Below are 19,206 nucleotides of genomic sequence, written 5' to 3'. Positions count from 1 at the left end.
TGGAATGGCAAATATGCTTCTCCATGCCAGGAAGGATGAGGGCCTCAGAGGAGGCTTGTCACGTGAGGTGGACATGCCCTGATGTGTAGCATTATGGGGAAGAAGATTACATAGGCAATTTAAGACCAGGCAGGTCTTTGAAATTTCCATGATTTGTCTTTAATCATATTTAGCCTCGTCCTGAGGGAGTTGGGAGTCTTTTCCCATTAAACATAATTGCTCTTTTGTTTTTTGCTAGCAGGTACATTGTAATTAAGAACTGTTTTCAGTCCGTTTTTGGCTCAGTCTTTCACTGTTTAAATGGTAGTCCTATAAGAAGAGGAATCTGTTTATTATAGTGGAAGGCAAGGGGAGAAAGTCTTCTGTCAGGGTTCTGATATAAGACTTGTAAAATTCAAAAGGAAAATCACACATAGTTAATACCCTAATTTCAGATAAAGATTGAGAGTAGAACCATGCAGACTCTAAAATATAAAGACACATATATTAATATGTAGACATACATGTTCATTGATTAATGAAAACATGATGGAACAAAATTCTAACAGTATTTTTCTTTTTCTGGAAAGAGCAAACTGTCCACCAAACACTGACTTTTATTGGTTTCCTTATAACGTCTTAGAAAACTGTAACCTTAATGATCCAAAAAAATCCTCCACAGATTTCAGTGTAAAGTATGAGTGAGGGAAGACAACAACTCTAGTGGCCTTCGGGAAGCACTGTCGCAGCCCCTGTTGGCGGCGGCCCTCTCATGCCTCTTCTCTGCATTGCTCTCTCATAATTTCAGATGCCAATACCTGTATGAGTCTGCCAGAGAGATTTTCCCCCTGAAGCTGCACAAAATGTAGGAGCTGCCATGTAAATATCCCTTATCACTTGCCCCTGAGAATGGTGACTCCAGGGTGTATGTTTTACACCATTTCTTTGAGTTCCCAATGGGAATAAGTCCCAGCTATGCACAGTGGTATGTAGCTCAGTAACATACCATTGTCACCCCTCTTCCTTTCCCCTTATCACTTGCCTGTCCTCCAGCTCTTTTCTCAGCACTTCCCTGTTAGCTCGTACTCACCCTTTTCTTGAAATCTGTTGGTGAGGGACTCCAAACTAAGGCATATTAAATATCGTAGGTTATGAGCAGAGTGGGAATTGTAGTATATCTCTTTCTGTATAAGTATACTTTTTTCTTTTGAAAAACCAAATACATTTGGTTTACAATCCCAAATAAATTATATGCTCCGCAGGGACAAAGATTATATTCACAGAGGTGATGGTGACCATGGTTGTTTAATCCCTACCCTCTACTCTTATAATCTCCCTCCTTGTTTGCCCCTTGCCCCTCAAACCTTGGTAGGAGGAAAAGGCTGTAAGTCATTTGTCTGCGGCCAAGACTTCTAAGGTGATTGCATAACAACATCACTAGAGGTGCTTGGCCTCATCCCCAGATTTCTGTTCCCTTGGGTCTTAGATGGGACCCAGGAATGTTTATTTCCATCCGAGTTCCTAGATTATTCTGGTATTGCTAGTATGAGCTGCATAACTGTGCTGGAAAGCACTGCATCATGAGTTAGAAAGCAGCATATGTCCACACATGCCTTAAAGAGGCATGTACATTTAGAGAATGTACATTCAAATTCTGAGTTAGCCACCAACCAGCGTTTTAAGGCACTTAGCCTCCCTGAGCCTAAACAGGAAAGCAGTTGACCTGAGGAACCTTCCGGCTGCCCTCCAACTCTCTGGAAGTCTGTGATTCTTCATGGAAAGTTTGATTTGGGAATGAAGTTTCTTTGATGCTGTATCTGTTGGATATCTCTTCCTAGAATTTTTTCCTTTTTGTACCTTTTAGGAGCTAAAAGAATGCTCAGGTCATGTATTTGTGGATTCCGTGCCTGAATTCTGCCTGCCAGAGGTAAGATGAAAGTGATTCTTATTGTAGAAACAAAGCATCTCTCTCAAAATGAAATCAGGAAATAATTTTAAGGGGCTTATTAGCTTTCTGTTTTCAAACTGAAATGAATCTGTTATTCTGGCACAGTATTATGCAGCTAAAATATAATCATTTAGGAGCTTTTTATATTATCTGTAAGAAATTTAACTCTCCTTTTTGTATTCCTTGCTCCTTCTACAATCCCCACTGACACTTTGTACCAGGGCATAGTTTTGAGCAAGGTACAGAAATAACTCAAGTCTTTCAGTTTTGTAATTATATGCCTGTGCCTTAAGATTAGCCGTACGTTTTGTAGTCTTACTTACAGTAGGTAATTGGGAATTGCTATTATTCAGCCAATACAGTAAACTGTAAAAACTTCTTGCTGACTTGAAATATCATATCAAATATTGCTTGAAATTCACAGATTCTGAATCGAGCCATGGATACCTATTGCTTACATATTATTATCACAGTGAGACTTGTTTGGAGCCAATTTTATCATTTTAGAGGAAATGAAGATCAGTTTCCATTCATGTTAAAGGCATTTAATCCCAGCTGACAGTCCTCATCTCTAGAGCGGCGTAGATGGCATTCTCAACAGACAGATAACATATAGGGAGGCCAGGTTCCTGAGGAAATCCACGAGAGAAGCTACCATCCTGTCTTTTCCATGCACCCAGTGGATTACAGTGCTTGTAGGAGATGCTTTCACAGTTCAGTGCCAAAAGAAAATTTGGCGTACTTTTTTCCCTATTTTTGTACTCTCTTCCTGCCTCTCTTTCCATTTCAACACTCTCTGTAGATAAACTTTTTTTCTTCGAAGTATGTTTATGTGCCCTTTTGGGATAGTGGAACGAAAGAGAAGAAAGATACAGTAATTGAAGGTGGCAGTTAAGGGAACAAGTTTGAGATAAAGTCGTAATAATAAGGGTGAAGGTAAAGCATTACCAAGAGTCCTGAGCTCTTCCTAACTGCTATTCAAATCTTTTGTCCCCTTCACTTGTCATTTAGGAATTGGTGGGGCAGGTCCCCATCTGTTCAAAGATTCCTAATCCCAAGTGCAACATTTATTTTCAGTTTTCTACATATGGCACTGACTGCTGCAACCTTCAGTTTATGGACAATAGTGTAGAATTTATGAATTGTTCTCTAAAGACTTTCTGACCTGCTCCATAGAGCACTAAACAATCAGAAATTGGAATTAAACAATAACCATTTCACAGTTCATCTTTCATTGTGCTTAAGGATTATCAATATATTTAGGCTTCTAGAGCTGTTGTGTAAGGTTTTTCAACTTGTATTGTCTTGTAGTTGGTGTCAAATTAATAATAGTCACTATTTTAAGGTAGAGGTAGGGTATTGTATGACTGGGAGAAAAAATAGAGTCACGGGATCAGAAGAGAGGTACTTACTCCAGTCCAGTCTTCACAGCCTTGTAGGTGAGCCAGTCAGACCTACTCCCAGTCTTCACTGAATTTATAATCTAGTGCAACTACCTGAAATTTTTTTGTATCCCCCAAAGTCCACACTATAGACTGAGTATGAGGTCTAGGGCAGTATAATAAGCAGCCAGTAAATTATGAGTGTTTGACCCAGTTCATGGTCTGTAGAACCCAAGTGTATCTGTATACAAGTTGAAAATTGAAATAATCCTCATTAGATTTCATCAAGTGAAAGAATGTAAGCAAATATATAAATGTGGGTATATAAACATGGATTGGATGTTAAATTTATTTCTCAGAGGAAAAATGTTTGTGTAGGCACTCTTGATAGAGATATAGATATAGATATAGATATTTTTTTCTTCCAGCTGTCCTCACCGGATTTCTCATGATTCTAGACTCTGTGGGCTGATTCTTATATATTATAAAGAAATTTCAAACTCACCCAGTTTCTATACAGAAGAGGGACAGCGGAGATGCTTTTGAGCTTTCTTGTTGCTTCAGTTGTTGTTCCCTTGTTTTCTTCTGGATCTGTCACCCTGTGATTATATCTTAATTTTCTTATTTGTTTAAAAATGGTTCTAGAGAGGTCGAAGGGAACAGAACTAGTGGAATGTTACAGGACCCTTCATTATGAGGGTACTGTCTTGGAAGTGCCGTGCACCATGGACTTAAGGGTGGTGTAAATTGGCTATTACTGTCATTAGGCATTTTATTCACACAGATTGCCATTGCCCTAGCAATGAGTAGCTTCTGACCTCTGATCTACATGCTGTCTTCAAGAGCTGATTTTGTCTTGGTGGCTTTATTAAATTAACTTATTTCATATGTGAAGTCATTGAACTAGAAAATACCCTCAGCACAAATGGCCGTCTCTATTATTTGCAAAGACAGCATAGATATCTTTGTTACTACCTCTCTGTGGGAGACATATTAGCTCAATAACCCACTCTCGGAGCTAAAACACTTCCGTGGCTTATGCCATGCTGCCCTTAGCGCACCATGCAGTTTCTCAGAGGGAACTTCGGTGATCAAGATGATGTCTGTGAGCCAGAGTGACTCACGTTTTCCCACAGAGGGTACAGTTAAAATGCTGCATCGCTCCAACAACAGGGCACCAAGCCTTGCTTTGCACTGGCTCCCACAGCTGGGAGGGGACAGAGATGAGTCACACAGGATCCTTAACCTTAGAGACATTTAGTGCTGGAGGGACAGAGCAGTACTTTGAGGAGCTGTTGCGTGGAAAGGAAACTGTTGTGAGAGGGACGTCCATAAAGTGCATTAACAGTTCCGAGGAAGAGATGTTGGGGTTTTTTGTTTGTTCGTTTGTTTTCCTCACCTGGGCAAAACAGGAAGGCTTAATGGAAAAAGAGAATTGAGCCTTAAAAGACAGAAAGGACTTAACTATATGGGAAAGCAATCTCTTTCTGTGCAAAGGGTTTTTATAAAATTTACTAACCATGAGTGGCATTTTCCCTTTTCATGGGACCTTAATAAGGGAGTAAAAGGTAGATTTGTGGTGAAGGCTAGGGCAGAATATGAGAGTATAGTTTCCTTTTGTGATTCTGCCACAGAATTTTTGTTGTTATTGTTCTGTGTCCAGCACCAGTGGTCAAAAGCTATCTCAAAAAAGGAAAAGAAGTTTCTGCCTGCCTTTGACTCGTGAAGAGCTGGTTTTCGGCCTGCTTCTACCTCTGATACCAGTAAATCCATGGTGGTTGTCCTTATGTTCTCGTTCCCCTCACAGCTTCTGTTGTGAGCTCTCTGCTTCATGGTAACTGGTTGCACTCGCCAGGCAGCAGCTGCTGGAGTGTCCTGTTGACGTTTACCCTCGTATGTCAAACTCAGAGCTCTATTTTAGTAAAATCAGAGTGTTGCCAGAGCACTCATGCGTTCTCGTTAGCCATCCTGCCCTGCTACTTAATGTCAATATTAGGAAATACCCTAAAATGAGAGAACAGAAGTGTTGCAGGAAAGGCATCATTATTCTGTAGTACAAAAATGACTTCTCTGCATTCTGACAGCATCATTTTTCAGTCACATCTTGCTGATCTGTGTGCCCTGAACAGAAATGTATCATTCCCTCCCCTTCCTTTGCAGACTGAGCTAATAGATCTGTCTACGGTAGATGTGATCCTCATCTCTAACTACCACTGCATGATGGCGCTGCCCTACATCACCGAGCATACTGGTTTCACAGGCACAGTATATGCCACAGAGCCCACCGTTCAGATTGGCAGGTGAGAGCCGTTATTCTTACCCCAGGAGAAAGTGGCTGAAGCACTCCTTCCTTCCCTGGGGACCGTGTAATAGTGTCGTGCCACGAGTGATGGCTATCTCCTCGTGAGTAGCTAACCCAAAGAATTAGCATGAATAGAGGACTCTCTAAATAAAACAAGTGCTCACCAGAATCGCCTTGAGGTTAATGCAGTGAGTACTCTTGGTCTTTTTGTTGTTGTTGTTGTTTTTGAAGCAAAGACCGGAGGAAGGTGTTGGCAGAGACAGCTCCTCTGTGCAGGTGATACTAATTAGGGGAGGTAATGTTGAGTAAGACACCACAGAGTTGCAAGGCGAAGAGCTTCAGGAGAAAGCAGCATAACACATTTTAAAAAAGAAGAAATTTTATTACTTTTCTTTGAGAATTTCCCTCCTTTATGATTTAGCGCAGACTATAAATGGAGACAGCTTGAAGAAAACAGGGTAAGTAATTAGATGGTTGAGTTGACTGCTTTTGACAGAGTGCAACTCAGAACTCTAAGGAGCAAAAGGAGCCTTACTTTAACTCTGAGAACACTCCGCCATCCGTCCCTCGGCCCCTCCCAAGCCTTCATGACATAGTTGGTTGCTTCAAGTAGCCCTAGCATCATTCAGTGAGAGAAGTTATGTGAAGAAAATCACCAATACATCTGGGTGGCTTAGTTGGTTATGCAACTGCCTTTAGCTCATTAGGTCATAATCCCAGGATCCTGGGATTGAGCCCCGCATCGGGCTCCCTGCTCAGTAGGGAGTCTGCTTCCTCCTTCTCTGCTCCCCCTACTTGTGCTCTCTTTCTCTCTGTCAAATAAATTAATAAAACCTTTTTTAAAAGAAAATTACCTACCCCAGAAGAAAGCATTGAAGCAAGCAAGTCTGGTGAAAGGTAAAGATATCAAGACTCAAAAGAAGGGATTGAGATGTTGATACGGACTCTTAGCTTTGGGTACCAGTGTCTTGCAAAAGTGCAACAAGGTGGAATTAACCAGCAATGAAACCAAATATGCCTTGGTTTTTGTGTTAGCTCCCATTGTAATGTGTTCAGAGAAACATCAAGGAATCTGAGGAAGAGACATTACAAGGAAGTAAAACGGAGACGATGGATCAGTTGCAGCGAAGGGATAGGCTGAAAACATGAGATTCTAGTCTGAAAAAGTTACAGCATGAGGAAGGACACACCAGACTCCAGAGAGCTACAGCCAGAACAGTAATGCGCCTGGATCCCAGATCTTTGCAGTCAAATGCTGAAACTAGTGCTGCTCCTTCAAAATGAAAGGAGGAGATGGGATTAGGAATAAATAAATCTGATGAAAATGAAATGGAAGTTGTTCAATATTCACATGGTAGTAAACTGATGGCTTTGCATGTCTCTGTGTTCATTGGGAGAGGATTTAAGTTAATATGGATCATCTCTACTGGATTCTGAAAGGGGATTCAAGAGATTAAAAATCTATTTCTTGCTTTTCGATCATCCTCTAGCCTTGCAGGAGTCTAACTGTCTTTGTGCCATGTCGTCCTCAGAGCACATGTATCATGGATCCTCTCGAGTGAGGCATTTCTTCGGTTCCCTCAGTTGTGATTCCATTGTAATCCATCTTGTGGTCTGCACACAAAACCATCTTGTGGTTTGCAGGTGCTTGAGTTAGGCTTTTAGGAATAATCCTTAGAGTATTTTTCCACATGGAATTTTATAAATCCCCAAAATACATGTCAGGAAAACATACTTTTACAGTTTAAAATGTCCATTAAAAAAAAATCCTGCCCTACCCTGCTACCACCACAATCAGGTACTTCACAGTCATTTCACTTTTTCCCCTTTTATATTTTTAGTTATATAAAGGCAGAGATTTTAAGAGCAAGAGTTAAACCATAGGCTTGTATATTTCAGTGTTCAAAGATAAGATGCATGCGAGGCTTGTTTTAAAGGTGAATTAAATCATTTATGTTCGAAATGTTTAACATGGAAGTTCAATGAGATGGTTGGGGTTTGGTTCAGGTTTATGTAGAAGAATGTCCAAGTTTATATGCAACAGAGAGAAAGATGATTGGGGTGAGGGGAGGGCAGGCCAGCCCATTTGTCTTGGCTGCAATGTTAAGAGTATAGTGTTTTTCTTCTCCTTTTATGACATTCACCACTTTTCTCTTTAATTCAGGCTTCTCATGGAAGAGCTGGTGAATTTCATTGAGAGAGTGCCCAAGGCTCAGTCTGCCTCCTTGTGGAAGAACAAGGATATTCAGCGGTGAGCAATAAACCTATATGTTCTTCTGGACAGTAGACCCTAGGTTTTGCAAAACAGTCTCTTTCTTATGTTACGCTTTAACATTTATACTGTTAGAACTAGAGATCCTGTTTTAGGGAAGGGCTGTGTTTGATTCACCCAGCACACAGTGGGAGGCAACCATGCCTTGTCCAAGGTACTGTGCTGTGTCTGAGTTTTTAAAAATTAGTAAAACAATTGGCACTGTCTTTGAGGTGCTCAGGGGTTGATGGGAAATCAGACCATTAACAGTTAAATTGCAGTCTTCGGTGGCATATATTGTAAGAGGTGCCTTTCATGGTGCTGTAGACCGTCAGAAAATGAAGAACTTTCTAAAGTGTATGGAAGCTGAGGAGGACGTTCCTTAGGAGATGACAATGAAAGTGGGTCTTGGAGGAAGAAGATGACTCTTCAAGATAGAAAAGATCAGGAAGTGCGTTCAGACACAGCATGATGGGATATAGTGTATTGGGGGACCAGGGAGAAGTACAACATGGATTAGAGTGGGAAGGCAGAGAGAAGAGGTGAGAGTTGAAACCAGAGAGGTACATGGGAACAAGATAATAAAGAATCTGATATGTAAAGTTTGAGTTTTATAAGATGGAGAGTGGGGAGTCCCTCTGTGGCTTATAAGAAGAGTGATGTGATCACATATTTGTCTGGGGGAAAGTAACTCTGGAAGCATCATGGGGGATGGATGGGGGTGCAGAGACAGGAACAGAAGACCAGGGGTCAGACTGTCAGAAACCCAGGCAAGAATAAAAGCCTGAGGCAGTAGCAGTGAGCATGAAGATTCTGACTTAAAAGACATTTCTAAGACAGAATTGAAATCAATTGGTAAGAACTGTAAAAGAGGCTATAAAGTCATCCTTAGAAAGATAAGAGGAGAGGTGAGTGGAAGCCAAGGGAGAAAAGAAGTTTCCCCAAACCTGGGCTTGTCAGTGGTATTAGATGCTGCAGAAATATCCTGTAAAATGAAGATGAGACCCTTGGTTAGGAAATCCTAGAGAGATTCATTTTAGTTGAGTAGGAACCCAAACCAGATTTTAAGAGGTGACAGAAGTAAAAATACAGTGGTGGAGGGAAGGAGGCAACTTGATTCTATTTCCAGGCTCTCATATTTCATTGGACACCAGCCAGTCTTTAGCTTACTGCAGTTTCTCTGGGCCTCCCAGCTGCTGCCCTACCTCCTGGCACCACAGTGGTCCCAGCCTTCCAGGTCTCGCATCCAGGGTCTGGAGTAAAAATTTGTCATTGGCTTTTTTGGTAGTGGGTATCCCATATGTCCCTACCTAGGTTCACTGTTTTCCAGCCACCTTGCCACTGACTTCTCTTTCCCTCTAGGTCAGTAACTTGTTAGCTCTCTAGTTATCTGAACTTTGGAATGTCTTAGTTTTTGTGAATGTTGTTTCTAAGAGAATATGTATGTATAGGGGCACCTGGGTGGCTCAACCAGTCAAGCTTCCTGCTCTTGACTTCGGCTCACGTCATGATCTCAGGGTCCTGTGGGAAGTCTGCTTCTCCCTCTCCCTCCCCGTCCTGTGCTCTCTCTCATTCGCTCTCTTACTATCTAATAAATCTTGTTTTTAAAAAAAGAACATGTATGTGTAGCTAAGAAAATATGCTTTGTTTTTATACTGTAACTGTTTCAGAGTCTGAGCATCTGTGTGTCCTCTGTGCATTCCTTTGTGTATGTGTTGTTTTATTTAACTTAAATAGCACTTGCTGTGTGCCAGACATTATTCTCAGTGTTTTACTTAATTCATGTAATTCTTTAACATCATCTTACAGAAGAGAAAACAGCCACCAACAGGTTAAGTAACTTGCTTAAGGTCAGCCAACTAGTGAGCAGTAGGATTTGAATTCAAACCCAGGCAGGAAGTCTAATCTAGTTCCAAAGTTTGTGCTTTAACCATTATGCTGGGCTGCCTCTTGGGCACACGTGTGTCTTCTCAAGTGCATGTGAGCCCCTTCAGGTGGGGGGAAGTATGTGTAACTGTGCACGTTTTCTCTTCTGTTTTATGGATCTTCTTTGTATCTCTGTTAACTTAATTATGGATATCATGCCTGTATGTCTTCGTGGTTGGAAATGTTTTCTAGACACACACACATCTGAGTCTTCTGTGTGTATGTGAGTGACTTCCTTGATCTAACCACATACCTACTTATGACAAGGTCCCTTCCCCTTCTCGTTTTGCATTCTTATTCTCAGCTGCCTTTCCTCCTGCCCATTGCTGTCCCTCCTTCCCCTTTCTTTGTCTCTCCTGTGTACCCGCTGGGCCACATCAGACCTAGTTGTCTACATTTCCCTCCTTAGAAATTTTAGGACTTTGTTTTCTTTCCCTGTGGAACATGTACGCCTTGGCTTCCCTTACTTCCTCCTTTTAAATTTGTACCCTTTATAGTATTCTGCCATAAATAATTTTGGCACACCAGAGGTGATGTTCAAAGGTCACTGTTTCCTGGCTCCTGAACCCTGGGCCAAGTCTTAGGAAGTCCAACGTCCTTATTTTGCCTTTTCTGCTGTGACCTTGAGCAGAGTCCTTGGCAGTTTTCCTTTGCCTCCCATTCTTTGTGAAATACAGCAAGATAACTGGCTTACAAAAAAATGCCATCATTTATTAGGGAGAAGGGTGAACTGAACTAGAAGGAGCAGAGGGTGAGGAGGGTGGGGTTCCCTTTTAAAAAAGGATGCTAATTGAGATAAAACCTGAACTCACTATCTCGCCATCTGGTGGGCAAAAGTCTGAAACTGTTGAACACTAACTTGATAGAGGAGCGAGGAGAATAACTTGCACTATTGGAGAAGACCTTATTTCATATATCATAATCATATTTCTGGTTCTGGGCACGTATTTTGCTTTGGCTTTTGAGCACGAGATGAGCCACAGTTACTGACAGAGAAGGGGAAGAGTCTGATTATTGGAAAGAGTATGCTACAGTGTTAGAGAACCAAACCAAGCAAGCTGTGTCCTCTTTTTCCCCTGAATAAACTCACCATAAATATTACAAGTGGTAAGAGGAATTTGAAGAGCTATTTTGTAATTAACATCAGACAAAAGAGTTCTTTTGAAATATTCACGTAAAATTTAACCTTGGGCCAGAATACTAAAAGTATTTCATTTGAATAACATTTATGCCAAAGGATTTACATCACTTTATAATTTCTCTCTGTCACGTGCGAGTTTCTGTGTAGTGTCCCAAAGTACTGTGGCGAAACTAAATTGAGGAACACTGGTTTTTTGCTGTCCATTACAGTAGACATTTTCCCCAAGTGCTATGAGCTGTGTCTTATTTTTTCATTCCCTCTTTTTCCCCCCTTTTTAATTCCTGTACTTGCCTTGTCGAGAGAGGCCTCAGGTAGGGATCACAGACTCTGATGTCTCCAGGGATGGGGAAGGTAGATATAGGAGTAAGGTAGACCAGCGGCCTCACCCGTCTAATGGGGCAGCTGACACAGAGCTTTAGCAGATTATGGCCAGATGGAAACGTGAGCCCATTGCTGCCAAATCCCCCCCACCCCTTTTTTTTTTCTTTTCTTAAGATAAACTCAAAATCTGGATGTTTTAAATGTGAGGTTTTTTTCATCTTTTTAAGATGTTGGCTCACACGTTAAAATAAAATCCTGTATGATCCAAGCAAAACACCTCTGAGTTGGATTGGAGACTCAAGCCCCCGGTTTTTTACTTAAACGTTACACAGGCTGTCTCTTGGTTAAGTGCCTGGAATTGGTGCATTTTAGTAGCTCAAGTTATTTAATAAGACTGTGAACTAAAGAAACTAATAAAATCTTTCAGACTCATTGGTCAAAGGGATCTGACAAATTCTCTTAAATCATTTGAAGTTAGTTTGAGTTAGCTTTTGATTTAGTATTAGTATGTCTACCAAAAGAAGCTATTACTTTTGCTTTTTGGCAGCTGTCTGACTCCCTGCCTTGGTTGACACTGCTCCTGAGATTTATTTAGAAGTTAGCCATCTTTCTTCCTCATTTTGATGCTGCAGTTTACTCTTCTTGAAAAAGAGATTTTGAAGGGTAGGAAATGGAGACTCCCTTGCAATGTAATTTTTGAGTCTCTGACTTTCTCATACCCACACGAGAAGTTTAGGGTTTGCAGTAGGAAAATTTAAAGTGGAATATTCCACTTAAGAAACTAAACCAGCTAGAAATCTACAGTTATAATTAAGGAGAAATCATTACAGGATATTGTCATAACCCTCTTGCAAGCATTAAGGAATTGTGCACCGATATATTCCTTGCTAAAATGTTATGGCCATTTTCAGTAGTCACAGCTTAAAATGTGGGTTCATACCTTATTGAAGACATGAAAGAAAACATAGTTGAAGTTTCTTTGCTCTGATGCTCCATGGGCCTTTATAGAGGAATTTATCAGGTCTAACTATATGGTAGGGAAAAAAGTAAAGCTATGGGCTTAGAGATCAAATAGATCAAATTAAATTTCATATCTGCTTCTTAGTGGAGGTTGCAGTTTATTTTTTCTAGGCTCTGTTTCCTCATTTATAAAAATTTTATAAAATAAGAATAATATTAGCAACTTTGCAGGGCTGCTGTGAGGACCAAATCAGCATTAGAGTCTTTAAAACAGTGCCAGGCACATAGTAGGTGCTCTGTAAACACCAGCATCCTTTCCCCTTTAATGGTACAGTTGGCTGACATAACACCTTTTGAGTAATCAGCACACCTCTGCCTTACACAGGCTAATTTATCTTGAGACGCCACCTTTCCTGATGAAAGCAAGGTAATATAAGAAGGAAACCGTTTTTCTAATCCCACTGTTGCCTGCTCTTAGCACTGTCATCCCACTGTCCCAGACGCTGGGACTCGTTCTCCTTTTTTGTAAAACAAGGAAAGTGAACTAAAGTATCTCTGAGTTCACTTAGGTTATAGTTTTTAAAGATGTCCAAGGGAGAGAGGCTCCTTCAGCCGGCGTTCATTGAGTGGCAAGTACTTCGATGAAGTCATCAGCACTTGTCCTTGAGCTTTGCAGTTCCAGAAACTTAATCATTTCATTTCACTCAAAGTTGATTAGCCTCTGAGGGGCTGATTCAGACTAACTAAACTCCCAGGATATTGACTGACAAACAAAAATCCCATTTAATTACTTCATGCTGAGACATCTGCCTGGCTCCAGAACTAAAAAGGTTAGGACACTCTGTTCTGGTCAGCAAGTTCACTTAAGAGATTAAGTTTAGATAAGAGGAGGGTTTTTTTGATAAGAATAGAATCAAAACAGAGGTAGTTTAGGTATTCTGGAGAATTGTTTCTATAGTGCTTTCGTAGCCTAAGCAATTGCCTTTGTCCTTTTTAGAGATAAATTGATCTAAAACAAAAATCAGGTTTTATATAGTTTCAGATTAATATTGAGAAATGCTTGATTATCAGGCTCCACTTTGGTTAACTCTGTAAAAATCACCACTCTGCTAACACATTTCCACTCCACCCCATCCACGTGTATTTTAAGCACACTTTGCTATAATGAGAGGAAAAAGACTTCTGCTTCTTATATTCTTTGTGTTCTGCTCTTATATTCATTTTGCAGAGTCCTTCATTCATCACACACTTAGAAAACACCCAACCAGTGTTTTATCTACAAGCTTTTAAGTGGTCCTTGTGGACTTAAAAGTCTTAATCTTTAACACAAACACCTGGTCTTTGCTGCTTGTTGGATGCTGGTAAGATGGAAGAAGAGACAGCAGAGCTCTGGCATGATGTTAGAGCACTGGGGAAAGTTTATTAAGCACTCAATATGATAAGAAAAAACAAAAGAGTGAAATCTTTTAGCAAGTACTTATTAAACATTTAGACTTCGAGAACTTGACTTTGATAAGTTAGAAAGCCAGAAAAATTAGAACTAGTTCCCACTGGGTTTCCTTATCCAGCTTATCCTGAATCAGCCAATAATCTTAATGGCTTCAAATGGCTTTAAAAATGCCACTCTGTAATTATGGCCTCAAGTAAGCATAAGCAGAATTTTAGGGAAAGCTGGGTTAGAATGTTAGAGGATAGAAGGAAGTAGTGAAAAAGTGACTAAATATCTCAAAGGAGTAAGAAAAGGCTGTTAGCAAAAGAATTTGTGTGTGTAAATATGGAATTCAGACGACTTATTTGTTGATTAACTGCCAAGTGCCTGGCATCATGGTAAGTTTGCAGAAAGTGCCCCCAAAAATTCAAGACATAGTCCCTGTACCCAAGGAGCTTATCAAGCAAAGATTATGTACTAAGTGGCAAGACTTAGCCTAGGCTTGGCAGGTTAAGTAGGGTTTCAAAGAGGGAAGAAAAGATTCTAAAATAAGGGAAGGGTATAGGCAAAAACATGGCAACATGGCATGATGATGGAGAGGTGGCTGAATTAGTTAAAATCAGCCAGTGCATACCAGGAAGGAGAGAAAAGAATTGGAAATTAACATTATATAAAACAATGTTGAAGCTTTGGTCATCTGAAAAAGTCAGCAGTATATTTGACTAATTCCTAGTTTAAGTCTTTTCTCTAGCTGATAGGAAATTCACCAAATTGTGAAAATTTTGTCACCAAACATACATGAAAAGAGAAACCTCTGGATATTTCACAAACTGTCATAAGACTCAACCTCTTGCCAAATTTACTGGTACACTGCAGACAGAACTTGTTAATAATTGGCTCACTGGTTCCTACCTTTCCTGGGGCAACAAATGAACAGGTGTTTTGTCTTTTGTGTTGGGCACCACTCAGTGCTGAGGATATGAAAATGCAAAAAGACACTACTATGTGAGTAATACGACGGAATAAAAACATATGCTGTTTTTGTTGTTGTATGTAATAAGGCTGTTCTCTCCAACAATGCTGTAGTAAACTGGTTGATTAAAATCATCATGAAGGTTTCTCTATAAACAGATGATTTCTTTAGGTTCTTTGGGACATAAATTTATTATTTCTATGCCATCTACTCTGAAGAGAAGATGAGAAAAGATCTGAGTAGAAATATATCTGAATTTTTCACACGTCCTTTGTTTGGCTTAAGGAAATCATTTCTCTACGTGAAACACTCCAGTAATTTCTCTAGAAGTAGGTTCTGAACTGTTGAAGACGGAAGTAGTAAATGTTTCACGTCTTAAGTCTTCCCTTTTTCCCTTACCGAGGGCTCAGAGCATTTGCTGACTTACTCTGGAGGTTGAATACATGACTGTTTAATCTCTAACAGAGAGTGGAAACACTAGCCAAATGCCTCATTTGAAGAAAGACTACTCCAGATTTTAATCTGCTTAATTTTTGTAGGACCTTGTCCTAGGTGGGAAGGGGGGAGAGTATGCTGGGAAGGGGCATCAAGGGAAGAAAGTAAAGCCCAGATGTTGTTTGCAGAATGGCAGTGGTGATTGTCAAGGGATGGGAAGGAAATGCATAGTAAAGAAAGCGGGTCTAATATATAGAATGGAATAATACTCTGCCATCAAAAAGAATAAAATCTTGCCCTTTTCAACAACATGGATGGAACCAGAGAGTATTATGCTAAGTGAAATAAGTCAGTCAGAGAACGACAAATACCTTATGATTTCACTCATATGTGGAATTTTTAAAGAAACAAAACGGTTGAACATAGGGGAAGGGAAAGAAAAAATAAGATAAAACTAGGGAAAGAAGCAAACCATAAGAGATGCTGAACTCTAAGAAATAAACTGAGGGTTGCTGGTGGGGGGAAGGGGTAATCGGGTGACGGGCATTAAGGAGAGCACTTGATATAATGAAACTGGGTGTTATATGCAACTGATGAATCACTAAATTCTACCCCTGAAACTAACAATACAATATATGTTAACTAAACTGAATTTAAATAAAGAACTTAAGAAAGGGAGGGAGGAAAGAAGGAAGGAAGAAATAGGGTCTAATCAAGCCTTGTGTATGACTTTTTTTTTTTTTTAAAGATTTTATTTATTTATTTGACAGAGAGAGATCACAAGTAGGCAGAGAGGCAGGCAGAGAGAGAGGAGGAAGCAGGCTCCCTGCGGAGCAGAGAGCCCGATGCGGGGCTCCATCCCAGGACCCCGAGATCATGACCTGAGCCGAAGGCAGCGGCTCAATCCACTGAGCCACCCAGGCGCCCCCTTGTGTATGACTTTTTGCTCACCCTCTAACGGAGGTGACTCAGTTGCAGCAGCCTGGCAAAGCTGAGAGCAGTGTAAAGCAAATTCACCTAGGTGGAAAGATGCGGTTGGGCTGCAGGCGTTATTTATCATCCGCCCCACCCTCTCAGGCCACTCCCATAATAGCCTTCCTGCTCTGGCATAAAGTTAAGAAACCTTTCTGCTCCTACCCATCCCAAAATAAGTCTTTATTTTTAATGAAGGTCAGCTCTAGGGGCCCAAGCCCTGGTGCTCCCTGATCCTGAGGAATTTAAAGGAGGAACTAAAGCAGGAGAGTAGCTTAGATTTTTCCTTGAGACCATGTAGAGCAGTGCTTGGGCCACTCAAGTTCAGAGTCATTGCTGCTCATTGAACTAATTCACCCCGGGCTGAAATTTATTTACCGTGGTATTGTGGGAAACCGCATATACTCCTCAGCTGTGGTGGCTGCATCTGGGATAGGGGGTGGTTTAGAGACCATCTGTATTCAGCATCTGCTCTGTGTCAGACACTCACATACATTATGTCATTTAACCCTCACAGAACAACTCTGAAAGAAAGGTGCTGCTCTCCCTATTTCACAAATGAGTAAACTGAGGCTCAGAGGTGAAGAGGTAACACTGGAATTTATACACAGACAAGTCTGTAAATCCTGTTTTTTTCCATCCTGTGCCTGGGAGAGAAACCTCTCCTTCCTCTGAGGGGTTGGCAGAGAGTCAGCAGGAATGTGGAAGGAGAAAAGAAGCAGTGGCAGCAGCCCCCGCTGGGAGCCTTCCAGAAGGGCCTTCTGTGCCACTTCCCTGTCTCTTATACACAGTCAGGCCATGTTCCCAAAGAGTACGTGAGATGTGCACCTGGCCTTGACCGCTATCACAACACCTGAGAAAAAGTGACAAATGGTATAGATTTTAAACGAGTAAGTGTTGTCCACGCGAAATCAGAAGAAGACAGTGTGGTGGGTTACAGGCTTGAGGGAGCCTGGCACCGAGAGAGCTGTTTGTAGCTCAGTTTATAGAACAAAGGCTGAGGCAGGACCCAGATAAAGAAGGGCCTTATAAAGTCATGCTGAGAGCCTTGGATTTTATCCTGAATTTAATGGAAAGCCATTAAAGTGAAGGAGAGGAGGTGTGTGTGTATGTGTGTGTGTGTGTGTGTGTGTGTGTAGATTTGCATTTTTTTTTAAAGATTTTATTTATTTATTTGACAGAGAGAGATCATAAGTAGGCAGAGAGGCAGGCAGAGAGAGTGAGAGGGAAGCAGGCTCCCTGCCAAGCAGAGAGCCCGATGTGGGACTCGATCCCAGGACCCTGAGATCATGACCCGAGCCGAAGGCAGCGGCTTAAACCACTGAGCCACCCAGGCTCCCTAGATTTGCATTTTTAATGTATCATTTAGACCCTTTGGTGAGGAAAGGCAAGTCTGCAAGCAGGGATGACTCATGGCTTTTGACATCTCTTTACTGCCTTGTACCATTGTAAAAATTTTCTGGACTTAAGCAGAGGCCTTTCTGTTGTTCCTGTTAATATCTCTTACAGGACTTCAATGCTATGGCCATAGTCAGGGCTAAATATTTATTGAATAAATATTATAAAACCTAAAGCAGTCCAGTGTACATAGGATAGATAAGTGAAATAAAATCTTGTGTCTGTTTATGCAGAAAGTAAAAGGAAGAATTATTAGTATTTTGTTGCTGGAGAAACAAAGGTGAAAAGTATTGGAACAATGTGATCTATATGCTAGGTTAGCTAAACTCACTGGCCACATAACATTGTTAGTATTATTTTTTCTTTCTTGCACAACTTTTTGTTTTCCCTTGAGTTAATAGGGCTCTTGTTTGCTTATTTGCTTAGTTTCCTAGTACTTCTTACTGATTTATCTCCAGCCTCTCTGCCATTTGCATAGGTCTCTCCTCAGTACGTTCAAACTCGCTGAGTGTTGTAACAATTTTATCTTCTTGGAAATCCTCTCCCAGAGCCTTCTGTCTTTCCCCAGTCTGATCCAGCCGCTCTTGGACTTGCTGCATGGCTCCCAGTTTAGGATTTTCTTCACCATTATCCTGAAGATATCTTCAGCTCTTTCTTCTGTTGGAAGCTCTATTTCCTGGGTCTTTCTTCATGCCTTCATTTTGCTGGGGACATCCTGAGGAAGAATGCACAGAAGGTCAATTTTCTGAGCCCCTGCCTATCTAAAATGCCTTAGTTCTACCTTTACCCTCCAGTGGGTAGAAGTCTAGATGTGATAACAATTTTCTTTAGCTTCTGGAAATGCCATTGAAAAGTCCAGTTACTGGTCTGAGTCTATATCTTTCGTATGTATCCCACTTATTCCTTTGTGGAAACTTTAAGAATTTTCTTGTTCCTTAAATTTGTGATGATGTGTCTTAATAAAGGACAGTTTTGACTCACGTGCTGAGTGCTTAGTGGGTCCTTACCATCCAGAACAGAGGTTCCAGCTGTGGCCAAGCCCCTATTTAATGGGCCGAATCTGGCCTGCCACAGTTACAGGTAAAGTTTGATTCGCACAGAGCCACACTAATGCATATACAGTCAGGGGCATTACACAGCTAAGTTGAATGATGTGACAGACTGTGGTCTACAGAGCTTAAAATATCTGTGGCTTTTTACAAAACATGTTTGCTGACACCACCCCCCCCCCAGTCTAAAAAAACAAGAACTGAGTTCTTGCAGGTTAATAATTGTTTATCTGTGCTCTATAAACTTGAGAGTCAGTTTTGTTAATGTATAATCTTTGGCTTGCATTTTTTTTCTTTGAATGTCTTCAATATTTTACTGTTTTTTTTCTTTGAGTAAAACAGCACTGCTATTGAAACTCTGGTATTGTATTTTTCCCTTGTAAGGCATTCACTCTTTCTGCCTAGCTGCCCTAAAGTTTATTTAAAGTGTAAATATTTTCCCAGAATATATCTGGTGTTACTTCTTCTGGGTCAGTATTCTCAGGTATGCAGTGTGTCCCTTCAGTATTGAACTCCAAGCCTCTTTTTATTTTAGCAATTAGAGCTTTTAGTATTTGTTCTGTTCCCTTGTTTGGATTTCTGATAGGGACTCTTGTTCTCTGTATTTTGCTTCTTCCTTGCCTGTGTTCATTATCTGTCACTTCCTTTCAAAGTCTGTTTATCACTTCATTTCTTTTTAGCATTTAATCTTTTCTTCCTATGTTCTTCTTACCTGTTGGGTGTTTATCCACTCTTATGTT

At 40.7% G+C, this 19,206-nt stretch overlaps 1 protein-coding gene across 3 annotated transcripts in view; it reads left to right on the top strand.

Moving 5' to 3' along the window:
* The window catches only part of INTS9 (integrator complex subunit 9), a 103,897-nt gene that overhangs the window by 43,496 nt on the left and 41,195 nt on the right, over positions 1 to 19,206 (top strand). For all 3 annotated transcript variants that reach the window (XM_045998019.1, XM_045998017.1, XM_045998018.1), the window contains 3 exons: positions 1,844 to 1,906; positions 5,470 to 5,609; positions 7,776 to 7,862. In XM_045998019.1, the coding sequence (XP_045853975.1) occupies positions 1,844 to 1,906; positions 5,470 to 5,609; positions 7,776 to 7,862 (290 nt within the window). The remainder of the gene's footprint in view (positions 1 to 1,843; positions 1,907 to 5,469; positions 5,610 to 7,775; positions 7,863 to 19,206) is intronic.

The sequence above is a fragment of the Meles meles genome, chromosome 2, assembly GCF_922984935.1.
Source record: "Meles meles chromosome 2, mMelMel3.1 paternal haplotype, whole genome shotgun sequence".
NCBI classification, from domain to species: Eukaryota; Metazoa; Chordata; class Mammalia; order Carnivora; family Mustelidae; genus Meles; species Meles meles.
The sequence above is the reverse complement of the archived record's forward strand: the minus strand, read 5'-3'. Positions and strand labels throughout refer to the sequence as shown.